Below are 22440 nucleotides of genomic sequence, written 5' to 3'. Positions count from 1 at the left end.
GCCAGCCCAAAATACATTTACGCAAGTGAAAAAAATAGCCTCAAAAGGTGTCCATTGCCTTTAAAGCAAATTGAAACTGAGCTTGCAGTACCATTCCCAGCCACTACACAGCGTATTGAGCAGTGCTAGTTCTGGCTGATATCTATCCTGATTCATCAATTTAAAAAAAAGTCCAGAAAAAACCTCTTCAACTCTACGAACACATCAAGAAATGATGCTCTGCGTTAAAAGGCGAGCGCTGAGAGAGAAATTAAGCACCTGCTGAACGTAATGTTGTTCCAGAATAAGGTAAATGATAATAAGGGGATAATTAATTTGCCTTACAGAGAATCAATATTTTAGACTGAAAGAATACCTGGCATATTTAATGGACTGGAGGGAAAAGAAGAGAGAAAAAAAATGGAAATTTTAATACAGAGACAATTCAGCGCTCATTTGCCAGTTTTAAACTCTGCAAATAGTTCCACATTGAAGGACCTAATTAATTCCATTTGCTTTTTCTGCATGCACAGCCTGCATTTAAATAGGTTATTAATGAAGGGCACTTACAAGGCCAAGCAGATACGATGATAAATACAAAAACCTTTGAACAGAGTTACCTCGCTAGGAAAGTTTCAGGTGTGAATTTAAATTATTGAACACCATATAGGCAGGAAACTGTGATGGAATAATAGGCAGCCGCAGCCGCGCAGGGAGGCTGAGAGACATTGTTCTTAGTTCAAAGTTAGGACAGGTCATTATACCGCCATATATTTTATTATCCACCGTGTTACATAGACATATTGCTTCCCGTTTTCAAAAGCCTTCTATCTGAACTTATTCAAACACGTAGAAGCAAAAACTCAGTATCTGAAGCAATAAAACTTAAATCGATGAGAATAAAGACAATTGTCTATAACTATAGTGAGAGACAAAGTGCGAGGAGGTTCGTTCTACACAAAAGTTATCAAACAACTTTTTAAAACTTTTTTTGATTTCTTGTTTTTGTATCTGAAATTGCTACCTGAGTTGTTCAGTTTGCTTAAAGGGGTATTCTGGACATTTACTATTGATAAGCTATACTCAGGAGAAGTAGTCAATCTTCATTGAATGGCTGTGATTGGTTCAACAAGCGCTGGCTCTGAATGGCTGAGCTGAGCCAATCACAAACAGTGCTTCCTGGAAGTGGGGATTTTCCAGTCCCCGTCCAGAAGAGATGGTGAAGATCAGTGCCGGGGGCCGGGGAGAAGATGCAGGGGAGCCGGACAGCGCTTCTTAGGTGGTGTGTATGTATTTTTTGGTTTTTTTTCCTGCATCTAGGGCTTATGTTTCAAGCCCCCACCCACTCCAAATCCTCGCATGTGGTGCTACAAAGTCACACGGATGCAATATTGCTGCGATTATCTCACGGCGATGCAATGTTGCCCATGTGAAGGAGACCTTAGGCCTCTTTCCCACGGGCTACAAAATCATCGCCACAAAACGCATGTATGTGAAGCCCATGGTTTCCAATGGGTTCTTTCACATGAGATGTTTTTTAGCCTGAAAGAACTAATTGGAAACCATGGGCTTCACATACATGTGTTTTGTGGCGATGATTTTGTAGCCCGCTTGAAAGAGGCCTTAGAATGGGCCTGTCCTAATATAATGCTGGCAGAAATACCATATATTGTAATACCGAAGTATTGCAGTATATGGAATAAGTGATCAAACCATCACAAAAATTACACAATAAAATAAAAATCTATACATAGAAAAAAAAATGACCCAATGCCGAAGCCAACCAAAACAGTTGCTAATATACGCCCTGCAATCCAAAACTATACAACGTATATATCGAAACATCTTCCACAAAATGAGAAATCCATTCCCGTACATTATTATAATATACTAGATTTAAAAATAAAACTCAAACTAAAAAAAGAAATTTTTTTTTTTACCCCCAGTAAAAGTAAAAAATGGGGGGAAAAAGTCAGTAAAAAAGATATAAAAAACAGCCCTATATGTCATGGAAAAAAACACAACAAAATAATTTTAGTAGCTGAAGAAAAAAAAAAAAATCGGGCAGTAAACCCACCACATGAGTAAGGATCCCTAAACAGTGTCTGGCCCTTTAGTATCAAAACCTCCTGGTCCATAAGGGGTCAAAGTAGTACAGAAAAAGTTCTACTTGGATATAAAGTTTCAGGTTCATAGTTGGTATCTACCGTAGTATTCAAGTGATGAACTACATTAACCTGGCAACTATTTTCTTTTCCTTTCTAAGCAGGAACATCAGTTTCAATACTATTCAGCAACGCATTGTATGTTTAAAAGAACAGAAATTGTATTCTAACACAACAAATATGTCAGCGTTTTGTTATTTTTTTTAATTATAAAACCCAATAAAAAATGATTAAAAAGAAAAAAAAAAAAAAAAAAAAAAAGAGTACAGAAAAAAATAAAATTTTTGGAATAAAGTTATGCCATTTTTGCCTGAATGTGTAGGCCGTAAAAACAAGACTTCCCTAAAGATAGTAGAATTGCTTTTTTTTTACCTTTTACACCACTTAGAAATTTTCTAAAGTTTTTCAGTACATTTTTTTTAAAAGTGTGGAAGAAAAAAACTAAAATTGAAGGGGTAAATAACTAAAAAAAAAAGAAAACTGTTTATGACTAGCAATCCCCACTCAATTTCAACAGTAACAAGCCTTCTGATGAGGAAACTAACCGGCGTGTTGTAAACTTTTTAAGAAGTGCACTCCACGCCCTCAGAAGAGCGCCAAGAGTACGAGGCTGAATGCATGATGAGCCCTTCGCTCTCCAGCGGGTTCCTGTATTTAATAGGGCTGCTCGAAAAGTCACTCTAAGTGCAAAACAGAACTATAGATAGACTCTTCTAACAGTTGCAATGAATGATATTACCAAATGAGATGTGAAGAGGAAAATGAAATACTGCAGCTATTTAATTATAGAGGAGGCTACAAAAATAGAAATTCAGTGAGATGGCAAATGTGGTGCGCTTTGTTAAAAAAGCACAGGGAGAAAAGAATCGCTGGGCCAAAGCCAAACAAATATATTGCTTTCATCCCGGTGACATCTGAGCTCCTCGAAATAAAACCGCCGACCCTAAACGAAAAACGTCTCTCTCTCAGCCCGTAGAGATTTCAACAGGCTGAATATGGAAGCCCGGACAAAAGGAAGGAAAGATGGAGGTCCCTTTCATGGTATTGTTCATTAAGATCCTCACAAGCTATAATTATCTCTTCCATAGTGTGGCATTCGAGCCACTTCCATCAAGGCACTTGGCAATCAACTCATCACAATGGAATTTTTTCTTCCATCTTAAAAAGGGGAAATATTACTTTTTCCCGCGCAATCAGCCTTTGGCAAATTAATCTGCTTTAAAGAATACGTCCGGGCACCCTCACAGAAATCTATTTCCCCGGCGGTGGATGAATATCTAGACATAAAAGTCTAATCTTTTAATATTATTCCTACAATGACGGGCACTTTCAATGGCAGGAGTGGTAGAATAATACGTCCTATTGAGGGTTTTAAGTGAGATGTGAACTTACTCATCATGGCCACAGAAAAAAATATCAATTATACCATTGGGGAATACAAAACGTTCATAGTCAGAGGCCTAACTTCAAGCTTCCGGACCATGATACAAAATATCCAGCTGCCCCCCCAATGACCATGTGCCATTTATCATAATAGTAGAGGTTAGAGATGAGCGAGCATACTCGCTAAGGACAATTACTCGATCGAGCATTGTCCTTAGCGAGTACCTGCCCGCTCGGAAGAAAAGGTTCGGCTGCCGGCGGCGGGCAGGGAGCGGCAGGGGAGAGTGGGGAGGAATGGAGGGGAGATCTCTCTCTCCCTCTCTCCCCCCTGCTCACTGCCGCAACTCACCTGTCACCTGCGCCGGCAGCCGAACCTTTTCTTCCGAGCGGGGAGATACTCGCTAAGGACAATGCTTAATCGAGTAATTGTCCTTAGCGAGTATGCTCGCTTATCTCTAGTAGAAGCGTATTTAGGCCTACTCAGATAGGAGGACCTGGGTGCAACGGTTACCTCGGCATCCCTAATTTCAGTATAGATAATCTCGTCTTTGTGTTTCTCCTAGACTGGTCATCTGCTGTTATTACCCATCCATGCTAAGGAACAAAGAATTATACATTTGGGCACATTAGTTGCAGCACCAGCGCTGTAGTTGGCTGGAATTTGCTTGGCTGTGTAACACCTTGTTCTTCAAAATGATTCTTGACAACCTCTTCTGACCCCTTTTATTGACTAGGTATTTACATCCATAGGATCCCCTGTCGTTGGATATTTTTCCTCAATCTCTACATCATTGTTTGAGAAAGTCCCGCAAGGTTGGCAGTACATGAAAGCTTGGCTCGCTGGAAGTCACTCATATTGCTTAATTTTCCTATTCTCATTTGGATTATCACAAACTGATGCGCGAAAAGTTTGTCCCTTGATGTGACGCTGCACTCGGGGGTTACATGTCCCTAATACAGCGGGCATTCAGTATAATAAATATATGTACGCCACAAAGTAATCTGCCGCATGCTTTAAAAGGTTTTATTACTATCATAATTGGTAAATCTGCTTACTTCCTGAAAAAATAATGCCACCATGATCTCTGCTCATAGGATGGCATCATTTGCCAACGGGATCCTCACATTAGAATTCCATTCGCAATGTCGGCTGAGAACACACACTGCTAACTGCATAAATCAACAAAGTGGTTATATATTATATATAAAGAATAGGACTCCATGGGAACAATGACATCCAGCGAGCAAAACCCAGAGAAGCGGCTTGGAGGAAATATCGAGGCTCTACAAATAGTGCGAAATAAGAGCAGCCTGGCAAACAACATGGCTGGTCCCCAATAACACACAAAGGATGGATTTCATAGACATATTACACGGTATTGTTAATAATGATTATTTGTTATTATGATGCATTCTCCTGTGTTAGATTATCCATTCTGGATCTTTCAATGATTTACCACTAGGTCTATGCAAGAACGTTGCTCTAGCTCGATTAATGCCTTACTTCTCTTGGCTGATAATAAGTTAGTTTAAAGGGGTTGTCCCACTTTTGTTGCAGGAAGCATACAGCTCTGTACATTGCACAGTGGCCTAGGTTGGTACTGCAGGTTGAACACCATTCACTTTAAAAAGACTTAGCCGGCAGTACCAACCGCGGCCACTGTGATATGTACAAAGCTTCTTGCAGCAAAACAGCTAGAAGAGGAACCATCATTTTAACCCTGTAGACACTCTCTTTGGGAAACGACTTACGTACCTATTGGTTAGATGGAAAAAGAAAATCTCTCTCCCATATGTTCAGTGATATCACAGGGATACTGTGATCCAAGTTGGCATCGCTTCATCCGTCTCCTAAAACTGCTAACCTCTTTAGTTTAGGTTACTGATTTGACTAAAGTATGGGATCCCAACAATGTCCCATTGACAACCACCGGGATAGGAAGGAATGTCCTGGGAAAATCTGCACAGAAGCTGTCCGCACATACAACTTCAAAGTGTTCTTGTCTCTGGACCATCCCTACTTGTTAGCAGGGTTCCTGAGCTGATTACAAAGTCTCCCCCTACTGGAAGTTAGATGCAATCAGGTGTAATTTATGGGGAATTCTGGCAGCAAGTGTTCAATTTTCCTACAGCAGCACCACCACAGGGGAAATTAATTATTACACAGTGCCCAATAACACTAGTTGGTTGTCTGCATAAGGCAAGACAAGTCAGGTCTTCCAGAGCGAGCGACACATTGAATTGCGGATGGGCCGCAAATCGGACTGCTTCCATCGACTTTAATGGAAGCTGTCCGGCGGGAAGCACACTGAAATGGAGCATGCTGCAATTTATTTTCCAGGCCGTAAGGTCCACAAAACAAATACACATGCTTTAATTCATCTGTGGACGCCCATGCTTCCCTATGGGTGGGCTGATTTATGGATCTTCTATGTGGGTCACTCGTGTGAATTCCACAAATCAGATCCACCCGTAAACATTGGGTCTGACCAGAGGTGTAACTTGAAGCTCCTGGGCCCCAACGAAAACCTGTAACAGGGCCCCCAACTCATTCATAGTACTGGGCCCCCTATGTGGAGAAGAGAGGCCTTATGGGCCCCCGAAGGCTCTTGGGCCCGGGTGCAACCGCATACCCTGCAACCACTATAGTTACATCAGTGGGCCTCCAGTTTGGTCAAGATAGAAGGATTATGAATAGAGGATTCCACTCCATTAACTCTCTAATAGCGTATATGAAAATGGATTTTCTAAAATGGACAACTCCTCTAAGGTATAAGAATTTAAAAAAAAAAAGTTTTTAAACAAAGTATTTTATTTATTTATTTTTTTTAAATCTCAAGCAGGTCTGGGATTTTTTTTTATCTTAAGCATGCCAGGGATAACTATCTATTAGAGATGAGCGAGCATACTCGCTAAGGACATTTACTCACTCGATCAAACATTGTCCTTAGCGAGTACCTGGCAGCTTGGATGAAAAGGTTCGGCTGCCGACGCGGGTGAGAGGTGAGTTGCGGCAGTGAGCAGGGGGGAGAGATCTCCCCTCTGTTTCTCCCCGCCCGCCGCCGGCAGCCGAATCTTTTCTATCGAGCAGGCAGGTACTCGCTAAGGGCAATGCTCGATCGAGTAATTGCCCTTAGCGAGTATGCTCGCTCATCTCTACCATCTATCTATCCATCCTAAGAGAGAAATAAAAAGGAAATAATATAAAGGCGGACGTCAATGGATCAAGGGGTCTTTTTCTGCCATCAATTTTCTACGTTCGTGAGATATATATATATATAGTATATGTTTCCCTTTATGTGTGGGTTATTATATATATTATTACACTTTGTAAGTCTTGTTCTCACTCTTCGCTTTTCACCGAGTATGGTTTGGGACTTGCAGTAACTGGCAGCAGTAATCAAGCTCTGGCCGCGATGATAAAACCTTCTGTACTTTGTTTTTCGTCTAGATAAAACTTGTACTGTGTAAACACGACATCCCCACTGCTGATAACACATTTGGATAGGAAGGAAACAGATTACATCCTTGATTTATAGGGAGAACAACAAATGTGTTGGGAGTTGCTGCCAGCTGTGAGTAACCTCTACTTTATTCTACGGGGAGGCGGCGAGGATGACTTGGCACGTCCTATCGCCACATGATGAAAATGCTATTTACATGGTCCAAAGCATGGGGAAAAAAGCGCTAAACCATATTTTACAATCAAGTTGTCTTTCATGGCTAAATGCAACCAGGTATTAAAATCAAAGAGAGAGACAATTGTCTTCACAATAGGACTAAATGATAGAATATTCTATTCTGGATGAATTAGCAGATTTGGAAAACCAGAACTACATAAATTTCATACTACTTCTCCATCTACAATGATCTCTGGACTTTCAGTAAATGATAGTTTGTTTACAAAGGGTCCAGATTTATTATGCGTAATTAAGCAGCCACCAATTTAGCTTTATCTTTTAGAACTTGGCAATTTTAGGTCAAATCCAGCTCGGTTGCTTGCGCTTCAGGCTCCGGCTGTTTTCAGGTTTTGGGAGAAAAAGTAGCTGACAGCTACAGACGATGTGCTTCCTTATCGCTCCGCTTGGTTGGACATATCCTGAGATTAGTGTCATGAAATGACCAGTTTTGGGGAAAAAAATAAATAAACTAGATTTTGTGATACTCTGTCAGGAGACGTGGATGCTACATTTGTCTCTGCGTGGCTAACCGATGCTTGAGATGTGAAATGGTAATATTTGTAGAAGGTTGATGGTAGACACATCTGTATCATTCTTAGAAATTAGCCCCAAGGAACCTAATATAACTGTCATTTGGTCATTTAGAAGATCATAACTAGAGATGAGCGAGCGTACTCGGTTCGGGTGTTTTTGCACTCGAGCACCGCTTTTTCCGAGTAACTGACTACTCGGACGAAAAGATTCGTGGGGCAGCGTGGTGGAGCTCTCTCCGTCTCCCCCCCCCCCCAACTCCCCTCTACAACCCCCCCCCCCCCCCCCCGCGCGCCCCCCGAATCTTTTCGCCCGAGTAGTGAGTTACTCGGAAAAAGCAGTGCTCGAGTGCAAAAACACCCGAACCGAGTACGCTCGCTCATCTCTAATGATAACCCATGCCTCTCGTAGATCTCCCTGGCAATCAAAGTAAAAGAACGTTCCACCCCTCCCCCCATGCTTCTTTTTCTGCAGTGAATTGATATTATATTATTAAGGATTGGTTGGACATTATAGAGGTGGTAGTTATATTTTCAATGAGGCTATGCATGATAGGAAAAGCTAACAATCACCAGAAATCTGGGAAAACTATATAATAGGAAGGCAATATGAAAGAATCTGTTTTAATGTTCAACATTGTTTCCACAAGCTTTGCATACATCAGTTACAGAGGAGAAGAAAAGAAACTTTGTAATATATCTTATGAGAGAAAAAGGCTTCTTTCACCACTTGTCAGGCTCTTTTTTCTTTATGCTTCTTCTCTTCTAAAGTGTTCACTCACTCTGAAAAGTCTGCTAAAATTTATCTGGGTAGACAAGTAGGACTAACAGCTCAGTGATGGAGCAGATTACATGCTGACCATAGACGTTTATGGAGAGAAGATGGGGAGGAGGTGAGAGAAAAGCAAAGACACAAAGAGAGACCCTGCAGCAGCTAATAGTAAGTCTTTTACTGGTGCATAACTACTGGAATTGCATCTACACTGCTCAGTACTTCTCTGTAACAACCTCCACGCTGTTGTTGCTTCTGAGGGCGTGCTATAGAGAGCAGGATCTCCTCTTTTCTACAGAGTAAAAGAGACATTATAGGAGCTAATCTACACCCACCATCCAAGGGAAAACTGAAAATTAGAGACGGAGATTTCAGAGAGGAAAATGTGTGATAAATGCAGAAAACAATTCACATAATGACCCAGAAATAGTGTTACTCCTCATGCACACACGGCAGCATATTCTGACAAGTTACCTGATTCGGAGACGCTTAAATTCTGCATCTCAAGATGCTGTAAAAATAACAAAATAGGGCAATTTATAGGACAGAAAATGACAACTTATCATTAGCCACTTTGGAGACTGTGGGCAGCTGTCTTTGGTCAAGTGGTCCCCAAATCTGCATGCAGATACAGTATATGAAAGCACCGATCTGTGGTTTCCTTTATGCATGTTTATCAATCTTTATTACGTTACTACCATGAAGACATACCTCATCAGGCTTCTAGGATTTCTGCACAAGGGAAAACCAGACTGACACCCCAATTATACTGTAGAGCCATTTGCATGGAGTACCTAAGGCTCCCTAGTACTGTGTGTATGCCAATAAATGGCAGCTCCATACAGCACTGTGCAACAAATGGTGCCTCCATACAGCACTGTATTACAAAGCTATTTTCTATATGTCAATACTGTATGCCCAATAAAAAAACTAAACAAGGATATTTTTTTTCAGTAAATTCTATGAAAGCATAAAAAAAAAACTTCTTACAAAGGTGTGTGCCAAGTTTTAGACGTGATTACATATCCACAGGATTTGGGATATCTTTCTGATCTGTGGAGGTTAGACTGCTGGGACCTCCACCAATCCCAAAAATGGGGTCTGGATGGTTCCTGAGTGAATGAAGCAGAGGTTGTGCAGGCGCGCTGCTGCTCCATTCACTTCAGTGACAGCACTAGAAATTGCCAAAGCGCCTGACCTTGGTAATTTTCAGCGCTGTCATTGAAGCGAATGGAGCGGCAGTGTGCCAGCGCGAGCTCCACATCATTTACTTGGCTACTGACTGGAACGCCGATTTTGGGATTGGTGGGTGTCCCAATGGTTGGCTTACTCTACAGCTTGGCCCAACCCCCCCAAGTCTTGTACAGTAGGGAGTATGGCTGCTATATTATAGCTGTAAACAATTACGTGCTTGTAAGAAGCTACAATCAAAGAAGTCATTCTGGTTAAAATGCTACAAGTGTATCATGAAATTCTTCCGCTCATGGTTTGATTTGCTAGTTGGTGATCGAGTCTCGTGGTGGGAGGGGAGGGGGAGAGGGGTAATAAAGGATAAAAGGATTTATAGAGGAGAAGCGTTACTAAAACAAAAGCTAGAAGAAGGAGGTGAGGAAGCAATATCTTCATTGTAAGGGCTGCCGCAGACAAGCTTATTATGCCGGAAAAGAACAGAAATGAGATTTGCAGCATACAGAGATTTAGTTTCCTGCTCGGCATACATGGGATGAAGTCATGCTTTGTTTAGCCAGTTAAGCAGTGTCAAAGTGCGTGCCTGTCAGCTCCGACCGTCTAAGTGACAGATATCAATGCAATAACTAGGAGGCAATGGGAAGGCAGGTTTTAAGTGGATTTCCTCCAGCTTGTCACATTTAACACCGGGAGAAATCCGCCACACAGCACAGAGATTTCCAACCACAATATATTTATATTCACGTAGCCAAATTGCTGCACACCGGATGCGCGAAAAGCTATATTTCTGGATGAAATTCACAGCTTCCAGAAACAAAAAAAAATTGTGATTCATCTCCATGGATACAACGTGCGGAGCAATATATTCGGAGGTTGCAGAGAGTGAGAGAGCAATTTTAAAGTAACATTTGATACAGTACAGTGTGAAAAGCCATCAAAAATCATAAAATGAGGAAGCGGAGCTATAAAAAGAAGCAAATAGCACAAAGGAAATGTTTTTCAAAAGATGCAGATACACAACGCTGAGCCACGATGAAGAAGAGTTGTGGGATTACAGGTGTGAATATACAAAAACACATCTACCTGATGTTATCTATATAATGAACGGTATATCTTGTGTCTATTTCTACATTTATCAATCGAATATCTATCTCTATATCATCCATCTCATATCGAATACCTGTCTGTCGAACGTCTGACTGTCGAGCATCTATCTATCTGTCGGGCATCTATCTATGGAACATCTATCTAACTATGGAACATCTATCCATCCATCGGACATCCATCTATCCATCGGACATCCATCTATCCATCGGACATCCATCTATCCATCGGACATCCATCTATCCATCGGACATCCATCGGACATCCATCTATCGAGCATCCATCTATCGAGCATCCATCTATCGAGCATCCATCTATCGAGCATCCATCTATCGAGCATCCATCTATCGAGCATCCATCTACCGAACATCCATCTACCGAACATCCATCTACCGAACATCCATCTACCGAACATCCATCTACCGAACATCCATCTACCGAACATCCATCTACCGAACATCCATCTACCGAACATCCATCTACCGAACATCCATCTATCGAACATCCATCTATCGAACATCCATCTATCGAACATCCATCTATCGAACATCCATCTATCGAACATCCATCTATCGAACATCCATCTATCGAACATCCATCTATCACAAAACATACACTGATTGGCCCTTACACGATTGCAGCATCCCTGGATGGAAATTAAACACGTGACCCCGAGTGCAAAAAAAACAAAGCAAAACAAATGACATGTTTTCCATGGATCAATTTCAATGTGAATCCACCTCAGATGGAAACATCCAGTGATCTAAGCAACTTCCAACAAGACCTGGTTATTGGTACTACACTAACCGGGGCCAAGAATTCATATACTATCAACTTTGTGAGGTTTTCTCATGCAGCGGCGTGGAGAGTATATGGAAAATGGTGTGACTGAGGAACAACAGTCAGCAAAGAGGATCCTATAGATGTAAACAACTTGTTAATGAAAGAGGTCATAGGAGTAAGTCAAGAATTGTTCGGATGAACAGGGAGGAGTACAATCAAGCAAATTGCAGTCAATTACAATGCTGGGGCTCCAATTTATGTGACCAAACATACAACTTCTTGGTTAGCACAGATGGTTGATAACAGTAGACAACCAGTTCCAGCACCATTGCTATCTAAGAAAAACAGAAAGGCGAAACTTCAGAGAGCAAAACATTTTTTGGTCTGATAAATCCAAATTTCTATTGTACCATGCTGATGGGAGGGTCAGAATGGGGCACAAAAATCAATGAACCCCTCCTGTCAGGTGTCAGGCTGGTGGAAGTAGAGTAATGGTGTAAGGAATGTTTTCTTGGCATACCCTGGGTCCTCTGATACCAGAGGATAGATGCAATGATGAATTTCTGCAGCTGTAGAGGCCAAAGTAGTCCAAACATACTACTAAATTGGAGTCTCCAATAAAGCGGCCATTCAGGGTACATACCAATAAATAAAAAGCTAGATCAGAGATGATGAGGTCCAAGCTGGCAGAAAGATGACCGTAACTCAACCATGCATGATTAAATCAGTGATATGCAGAACATCTTTGAACATACAGTGCATCAAACCTTACAGTGGATGGTCTTCAATAGCAGAAGACCTCACGAGGTTCCAGGTTCAAAGAACAGAAAACTGAGCCTAGAAGGGACAGAAGCTTCCAATAACTGGACAGCTGAGGAATAGAAAAATGAGTCCTGGTCTGACCAAATTGCACACCGAGATGCTGATAGGGTGAGAATTTGGTATAAGTCATATGAATTAGTCTCCTGCCTTAAGCTGCCCATTTATGTCAGATGTAAAGTGACTGAATATGCTAATTTTGGCCATCCAATAGGTGATCTTCCTGAATTTACTCCAATGGCAGATGTACATTCTGCTCCAACAAAAGACATCTAAGTGACCCCTCAAGTATAGTACAAGAATACAGTGGTGCCTATTAAGAGCACCGCATACGCATAGTGCGAATAACCCCTATATGTAATAACTTGTACACTATAATATCTTTATGTATTCGGGAACGAGTGCCAATTGTTGCTCCTTGATCTGCATACATATAGGCAACGTGGAAGAACTCCCATACCTCGGCAGAAAGTGCATGCCGAGACTTGTAAAAGGATCGGCACAGCTTTAATACTTCGGAAGAGGTCTCATCTCGGTTCTCTGCTTCGCACTTGGAGAGCATCGCTTTCACCAGCTTCACCCATGGATTATCTTCTGAAGATGCACTAAAAGAAAAAGAGAAAAAGTCACCAGAGACGTGGTTTACAGACGACTTCACAATAAGTAAAACGCTGAAATCTGCAAGAGATGCAATAACTCCGGCTTTATGATTGACTGCAGCTGTCCTGAACCGCATGTCCACTCAAGGATATTCATTAGTAGCTCTGTCTAGCTTTCCTGGTTAAGCAACTGATTGGTAATCATGTGACATCACATACTGTATATTTAAATACTTGCATGCTCATTAGGATTATGACTTTTTAACTTTTTTCAAAATTATTAATTTTCCTGATGTTGCATTTCATGAACTTTTGCCTATATTTTAGCTTCCCAGTGTTATTCTCTTTTGGTCATATGAAAACCTCCTGCACCAAATATCATTTCATTTTTGCCATGTACTGCAAATAACAACAAATAATAGGAGTTTATAAGTTGTAAAACATAATAAAGAAAAGAAGCCTATTCACTAGGAAAGGGTTAATGCAAGCTTGAATACAAGAATTTTTGACAGCAAGGTTACTAGATCATGTGCAAAGTGTAAATAAAGAGTCACAGAGGATGGAGAAGTGCTGGATAGTGATGCTCAAAATTCGGTTTATTATTTAAAAATCAGTTTAAATATTGTTAGCATGGTCAATTCACAACTCTCAAGTCTAATGGTATGGATTTTATTTTCAGATTTCATGCTTCAGGCTGAAGCAACATCCCGTTAGGTGCAGGGGTTTGTTTTACAATTTAACAAAATGAAAATCGTTTTTGCGCGTTATATGCTAAAAGTCATTGCTTGACAAAAGTCATAACCCTAATTGCTTAGGTCACCTGCACCACAAAAACATCTCTGGAGCCTGCAATTTTTTTTTTTTTTTTACTGTGGATACAAAAGTGTGTATTGTTACTCTGATCCATTCTCTCCTTGATTACTGAAACTTGTTACTGATTGGAATTTCCCTTACTAATCTCGCCTCCTTTGTCTATCACAAAAACAGCAACCAGGCTCATGTTTTTGTTCAACTGCTTCGCTGATGTCTCCTCCGCCCTCTGCCAGTCCCTGACCCGAGGCCTCCGCCCTCTGCCAGTCCCTGACCCGAGGCCTCCGCCCTCTGCCAGTCCCTGACCCGAGGCCTCCGCCCTCTGCCAGTCCCTGACCCGAGGCCTCCGCCCTCTGCCAGTCCCTGACCCGAGGCCTCCGCCCTCTGCCAGTCCCTGACCCGAGGCCTCCGCCCTCTGCCAGTCCCTGACCCGAGGCCTCCGCCCTCTGCCAGTCCCTGACCCGAGGCCTCCGCCCTCTGCCAGTCCTTGACCCGAGGCCTCCGCCCTCTGCCAGTCCTTGACCTCATGCCTCCGCCCTGTTCCAGTCACTGACCTCATGCTTCCACACTGTTCCAGTCACTGATCTCATGCTTCCACCCTGTTCCAGTCACTGACCTCATGCTTCCACCCTGTTCCAGTCACTGACCTCATGCTTCCACCCTGTTCCAGTCACTAGACTGATGCCTCCACCCTGCGTCAGTCACTAGACTGATGCCTCCATCCTGCGTCAGTCACTAGACTGATGCCTCCATCCTGCGTCAGTCACTAGACTGATGCCTCCATCCTGCGTCAGTCACTAGACTGATGCCTCCATCCTGCGTCAGTCACTAGACTGATGCCTCCATCCTGCGTCAGTCACTAGACTGATGCCTCCATCCTGCGTCAGTCACTAGACTGATGCCTCCATCCTGCGCCAGTCACTAGACTGATGCCTCCATCCTGCGCCAGTCACTAGACTGATGCCTCCATCCTGCGCCAGTCACTAGACTGATGCCTCCATCCTGCGTCAGTCACTAGACTTATGCCTCCATCCTGCGTCAGTCACTAGACTGATGCCTCCATCCTGCGTCAGTCACTAGACAGATGCCTCCATCCTGCGTCAGTCACTAGACTGATGCCTCCATCCTGCGTCAGTCACTAGACTGATGCCTCCATCCTGCGCCAGTCACTAGACTGATGCCTCCATCCTGCGCCAGTCACTAGACTGATGCCTCCATCCTGCGTCAGTCACTAGACAGATGCCTACATCCTGCGCCAGTCACTAGACTGATGCCTCCATCCTGCGTCAGTCACTAGACTGATGCCTCCATCCTGCGTCAGTCACTAGACTGATGCCTTCATCCTGCGCCAGTCACTAGACTGATGCCTCCATCCTGCGCCAGTCACTAGACTGATGCCTCCATCCTGCGTCAGTCACTAGACTAATGCCTCCATCCTGCGTCAGTCACTAGACTGATGCCTCCATCCTGCGCCAGTCACTAGACTGATGCCTCCATCCTGCGTCAGTCACTAGACTGATGCCTCCATCCTGCGTCAGTCACTAGACTGATGCCTTCATCCTGCGCCAGTCACTAGACTGATGCCTCCATCCTGCGCCAGTCACTAGACTAATGCCTCCATCCTGCGTCAGTCACTAGACTGATGCCTCCATCCTGCGCCAGTCACTAGACTGATGCCTCCATCCTGCGCCAGTCACTAGACTGATGCCTCCATCCTGCGCCAGTCACTTGTTACCCATCCAATACAGAATACATTTTTAACTCATCACTCTCCTTAAACCTCTCCACAGTGATGCGCTACCCTATATCTTCTTCAACTCTGTCTACAACCCTTTTTGCCCTCTCTGCTCTGATTATGGCTTTAGCCTAGATTCCTCCTTAATCTGAACCTCACATTCCCATTTCCAAGATTTTCTCTAATCTGCACCAGTCCAGTAGAATGCGCTACTTCAGACAATCAGGTGAATTCCCAATACCCACAATCTTAAGTGTACCCTAAAAACACATCTTTTTAGTGAGGTGTATCATATTCCCTAATCTAACTCATCTCCATTTTCTTCCTCTTTTACATTTCTCCTCAGAACCTGACCTTTTTTATCCCACTGTATCCCCCACACTACATACACGTTAATGCACCTCTTATCTGTATATAGACAGATACTATCTGGTGAGCGGCTCATACAGCTTTATGTATAGTGCCCCAATTATACAAAGGATGGCTGCTCTATTGCACAGAACAAGCACTTGTACTTCTGCATCTTCCCATTTCCTCACAGATTGTAAGCTCATGTGAGCAGGGCCCTCACTCCTCTTGTTCAAATTGTCTACTGGTCTAATACTGTATGTAATGTTCAATCTTGCCTATACATGTTCTCTGTGATTTGATGCAGAATAGGTTAGCGTTATATGAAGATTATTTCTTTTTATCTGCTGCAATACCCTTAATCTGTCTAGCCAGAGTCCTCATTGCATCTCTAGCCTTTAAACACATCCCAACACAAACAGAGCTTTTGGACTAATTTGCTCCAAAGATAAATTTTCTAAAAAAAATGGAACAAAGAGGAACAACAAAAGTAAAGGTCAATTTACCTGAATGTTCATACAGGGAAATATCGTATAAATGTATACAACTTACACCCCAAACTAGTATAAATGTAATGAACACATCAGTAGATTCTTCTGTATAAATGCAAATAATATCTGTGTTACAGCACAGATAGGTACTGTCAAAGTAAATAAATTACTAGCACTAAGACCAGTCATCCATCCTGGGTTATTTTACATACAGCCAAGATCTGTATAGGGAGGCATTAATCTCACACAGAGACATGGTGTCATCAAAAGCACTTCCAAATTTAATGGAATAAGAAGCATAATTTATAGTCTTTGCTATCAGTAATGTATTAAGTTTGCACAACAATGCAAACAAGTTACATAATATCGAGAGTCCCCATATCACGTGATTTACATCTGCAAGTTTTTAATTAGACTTGTGGTCAATAAGTCAGAAATAAACAACAGGTATTTAACTTTCACAGACATGACACCTGTGTTTTCCAAAATAGCTTTGTGCACCTACATTGCCATTTACATAAATCTGTCAAACACATCAGATGTGTCTTTCAGGGCGTACTGTCATGTAGGGTTAAGTAGTGAAATACATATGGTTAGTACAAAAATCAAGAAATAGGGAGTATGTGAATAATTGTAAACACACTTGTATTTTCACTTGCTTATTAAAATGAATTATGTATTCTGTTTGTCAGCTGTATCCTTATCTATGACTGGGATTTTCACCAATTGTGTATTTAATAGAGTTGAACGTACTCTGCCGAGCTTGATGCTCGTTCGAGTATTAGCGTACTCGATGGTGCTCGTTACTCGAACGAGCATCAAATCGTGTTCGACCCCCCCCAAGCTTTTGGCTCCTCCCTGCTGTGACGTGCCTGTTTTGGCAGCGCGCGCCATTTGAAAATTTTTGGTCTGGCAAGAAGGAGAAGAGGGAGAAGGAGAAAGAGAGAGAGACCGACCAAGAAAAAAAAACAAAAAAAAGCTCGGTACCCGGCGTCCCACATACAAAAATGCTCAAGTCTCCCATTATAGTCAATGGGGTTCGTTACTCCAGTAGAGCGCTCAAATTTTACGAAAAGCTCGACTCGAATAACACGGACCCGAGCATTTGGGTGCTCGCTCATCTCTAGTATTTAATTAAAATGATCATGGGAGTCTAGCAAAGCATCTGAGCAGGTGCTCATTAGCAACTACTAGGAATTCCAAAAGCTAGAGCTCCGAAAAGTCCCTCAGTTCTACACCAATAGTCTTAAACTACAATATTATTTCAAGAATACAGTAGTTCATCAGAATGACACAAAGTTACAGAATACAAGTATTAATAGAATTAGAAAGAAAATATAACTGGGGTATTTCCTGCGCCGGGTTTACTACAATTTTTCCATGCATACGGTGTGCTTAATACATTCATATATTTGGTGCATCCCTGGTAACTCTGTGCAGCTCATTGGAAACGTATGCTCAGTCTGGTCTGACGTATGTTTCTGGTGTAATTTATGCCAGTTTCTGGTATAAATCTATATATATAAAGCTGAAAGCCCTCACTGACTGACTGACTCACTGACTGACTCACTGACTGACTCGCCAAAAGTTCTCCAACTTCCCAATGTCGTAGAAACATGAATTTTGGCAAGCATAGATTATCTCCAAAATAGGAAAAGTAATTGGGTCCCAACTCGATTATTCAATTCTAGCGCAAAAGAATTAGCGTCCAAATTTTACGTACGTAATCTAAATCTCTCACTTCCCAATGTCATAGAAACTTAAAATTTGGCACAGGCATTGAATATGTCATAAATAGGAAAAGTTAATGGGTCCCAACTCGATTATTCAATTCTATGCGCAAAAGAATTAGCGTCCAAATTTTATGTACGGAATGTAATTTTCTCATTTTCCGGTGTCATAGAAACGTGAAATTTGGCAGGAGCATTGATTATGTCATAAATAGGAAAAGCTAATGGGTCCCAACTCGATTATTCAATTCTATGCGCAAAAGAATTAGCATCCAAATTTTACGTACGGAATGTATTTTTCTCACTTTCCAGTGTCATAGAAATGTGAAATTTGGCACGAGCATTGATTATGTCATAAATAGGAAAAGCTAATGGGTCACAACTCCATTATTCAATTCTATGCGCAAAAGAATTAGCATCCAAATTTTACGTACGGAATGTAACTCTCATTTTTTCGGTGTCATAGAAACGTGAAATTTGGCAGGAGCATTGATTATGTCATAAATAGGAAAAGCTAATGGGTCCCAACTCGATTATTCAATTCTATGCGCAAAAGAATTAGCGTCCAAATTTTACGTACGGAATATATTTTTCTCATTTTCCGGTGTCATAGAAAGGTGAAATTTGGCACGAGCATTGATTATGTCATAAATAGGAAAAGCTAATGGGTCCCAACTCGATTATTCAATTCTATGCGCAAAAGAATTAGCGTCCAAATTTTACGTACGGAATCTAATTTTCTCACTTTCCGATGTCATAGAAACGTGAAATGTGGCACGAGCATTGATTATGTCATAAATTGGAAAAGCTAATGGGTCCCAACTCGATTATTCAATTCTAGCGCAAAAGAACTAGCGTCCAAATTGTACGTACGGAATCTAATTCTCTCACTTCTTGGTGTCATAGAAATGTGAAATTTGGCACGGGCATTGATTATATCATAAATAGGAAAAGTTAATGGGTCCGAACTCTATTATTCAATTCTAAGTGCAAAAGAATTTTACGTACGGAATCTAATTTTCTCACTTTCCGATGTCATAGAAACGTGAAATGTGGCACGAGCATTGATTATGTCATAAATAGGAAAAGTTAATGGGTCCCACCTCGATTGTTCAATTCTAAGCGCAAAAGAATTAGCGTCCAAATTTTACATACGGAATGTAATTTTCTAACTTTCCGGTGTCATAGAAATGTGAAATTTGGCACGGGCATTGATTATATCATAAATAGGAAAAGTTAATGGGTCCCAACTCGATTATTCAATTCTAAGTGCAAAAGAATTAGCGTCCAAATTGTACGTATGAAATCTAATTCTCTCACTTCCTGATGTCATTTTATATAAAGGAAACGTCGCATGGTTACCTCCCCGTGATGTTTCCTGGGTAACGCAGAGAACTATGCAAAATGGTGAACATATGTTTTTCCGGTATCTCTAAAGTAACCACGGCTTCAGAAGATTTTCCGTGTGAACACCAGATAAACACAAGTACCAAATTAACTCGGGCGAAGCTGGGTATATCAGCTAGTTATACATAAATCTGAGAGTTCGGGTGGCCTTGATCCCTCTGACAAGCTCCGCTCACATTTCCAAAAAGTAACGTGGGTGTGGGCAAAAATGTGCAAGTTTATTTTAAGCGAGAAATACGTAAAACCTTTAATAAATGTGCCCCATTATTTTAACAGGGGGCTGGTAGTTTAGTCTTCCCCAGCAAGAGCGATCAATAGCCAACACTGGGGGAAAGGAACCATGTGGATGCCTGTTGGAGCTGGCACTAGGAGGAAGGTGAGGGTAACAGTGTGACATGCACAGCTGAGTGGGGCAATGCTGCCGACTTTTAAAACACAATGTGGAAAGGAAAGAAAAAAAGGAGATAAAAGCACCTTTTATATGCTTGTGGGTTTATGTCAGGCTGTCTGCAGGTTTTAATCCAGCGCACTCCGCAGCATAGTCACGCCATTTCTGTTTACTAGAACTGTCAATCACACCGCATGCAGACACATTGCATCACACATAATGTGAGGTTACTGAGCAAGTGACACGGGTAAACGCTCCGCACAGATGATACTCTTACAAGCGCTGGTACAGGCTGCACTTACTATTCATATCACACACAGTTTCTATGTAACTTCCTGCATGTAGGCAATAACATATTTTGTTAACTTTGTGCTACAGAAACAGTTTGCCAACTCCGAGCGTTGATCTCTTTGGCCATCTGAATCAGGTCACACAGGTGGTGGCATACTATATGGTTGCACTATCAGGACCAGCATCACGTACAATTACAGAGGGCCCCCGACTACCCCAAGCCTGGCTTGACAAGTGCGGAGGATGTTTGCCCAAATTATAAAGGGCTATACTAAACCCAGTAGATCCTGGCAAAAGCCCTGGTTTGCTGGCGGTAATGTTGGCCTGGGCACTACACAAGAGTGTATGTACTATAGAGGCAAACTATGAGACTTCTATGAGGCCCATGGAGAAAGCGGGCGCCAGCTTTGATTGCACCTACTGGGTAGGGAGAACATAATGAGGGACCCATTTAAATTTTTGCTATGGGGCTCTATCTCTTGTATGCACACAAATGGCACTGCAGCTGCAATCACAACTTTTGAGAGTTGCACACATTGCAATCATAACTCACATTGATCCTACAGATATGACCCAACTCATGGTCATGGTCATGTATTATAAGTCACTGTGTAGCCTTTATTTAAGCAGGACTGTATGTACTTGAATGTTAGAACATTGGGTACCATGAAGAGGAAGCTGTACATTGGCAGTACTCCTTTGTAGAGGGCTTTATCTGGAGTGTACTTGTACGGTAGTTTTGTAGAGGTTCCAAAACTTTCATCAAAGTAGCGGTCTAAGATTTAAAAAAAAAAGCCAGCTTTTTCATTGTCACCCCAAAAACAGCGCCACTCTTGTCTGTGGGAAGCATCTGGTATTACAACTTAGCTCTATTCAAGAGATTTACACCTGTAATCCCTCCCCAAGCAGCGACAACAAGGTACAATCATAAGCCATCATTAGTTACTGCACCCGGATGTACATTTATGTCGTAATGATCTCACAGGTACTGCTACTGCACAAAAAGATCAACCAGGACGCATCTGAAAAGAAGAATACAAAAATATGGGGGTAACTGAGGGACTGAGTTGGCATTAGCACTTGGCAAACCCAGGCAGATATTGGAGCCCACTACGTCTGTGGGTAAAGGCCACTCAAGGGTGGGGACAATCTGGTCCTCGTACTTTGAAATCAAACAAATCCGCCATCTTAAAGTCATGGATACATTGGATTATGATAGCTGCACTGCAGGAAGCAGAGTGCTTCTTGTTCTGCTGACTGTTGCCTTCTCTCACGCAAATTGTGCTATAATTTTATCCTGCCGCCTGCGTCATTCTTTATGATTCTGGCCAGAAGAGGCCAAAGCAGAGGATGGAGGACACCGAGGGAGCATGTTAAAGGGGAGATTATTATGTTATTGTAGGGGCACAATGGGGCCTTATTAAAGGGGTTGTCCCGCGAAAGCAAGTGGGGTTATACACTTCTGTATGGCCATATTAATGCACTTTGTAATGTACATCGTGCATTAATTATGAGCCATACAGAAGTTATTCACTTACCTGTTCCGTTGCTAGCGTCCTCGTCTCCATGGTGCCGTCTAATTTCAGCGTCTAATCGCCCGATTAGATGCGCTTGCGCAGTCCGGTCTTCTCCCTGGTGAATGGGGCCACTCGTGCCGGAGAGATGGTCCTCGTAGCTCCGCCCGTCACGTGTGCCGATTCCAGCCAATCAGGAGGCTGGAATCGGCAATGGACCGCACAGAGCCCACGGTGCACCATGGGAGAAGACCCGCGGTGCATCGTGGGTGAAGATCCGGCGGCCATCTTGCTAAGGTAAGGAAGAAGTTGCCGCAGCGCGGGGATTCGGGTAAGTACTAAACGTTTTTTTTTTTTTAACACATGCATTGGGTTTGTCTCGCGCCGAATGGGGGGCCTATTGAAAAAAAAAAACCCTGTTTCGGCGCGGGACAACCCCTTTAATGACTCATGGTGCACAGTGGGACCTATAATGGCTTGGGGGCCACAGCAGGACCTATTCATTACTAAACAGGCACAGCAGAACTTATAAATTACTCAGTGAGCACAATAAGCCCTATAGTTTATTAAGTGGGCACAGCAGGACCTATACATTACTAAGCAGGCACAGAGTTGGCTATAAATTACTAGGTGGGACTCGATGACTGTCGCCCTGCGGGATCATCTGTTGGGCTCATTAATGCAAGTTACGTTAAAGTGGTTTTCAAGCAAATACTACTGAGGA

The 22440-nt window shown here is 42.3% G+C and overlaps 1 protein-coding gene across 1 annotated transcript in view; it reads right to left on the bottom strand.

Moving 5' to 3' along the window:
- NBAS (NBAS subunit of NRZ tethering complex) overlaps positions 1-22440 on the bottom strand; it is a 616392-nt gene that overhangs the window by 32784 nt on the left and 561168 nt on the right. Inside the window, exon 50 of the mRNA XM_066597064.1 lies at positions 12864-13008. Within this exon, the coding sequence (XP_066453161.1) occupies positions 12864-13008 (145 nt within the window). The remainder of the gene's footprint in view (positions 1-12863; positions 13009-22440) is intronic.

The sequence above is a fragment of the Eleutherodactylus coqui genome, chromosome 1, assembly GCF_035609145.1.
Source record: "Eleutherodactylus coqui strain aEleCoq1 chromosome 1, aEleCoq1.hap1, whole genome shotgun sequence".
NCBI classification, from domain to species: domain Eukaryota; kingdom Metazoa; phylum Chordata; class Amphibia; order Anura; family Eleutherodactylidae; genus Eleutherodactylus; species Eleutherodactylus coqui.
The sequence above is the reverse complement of the archived record's forward strand: the minus strand, read 5'-3'. Positions and strand labels throughout refer to the sequence as shown.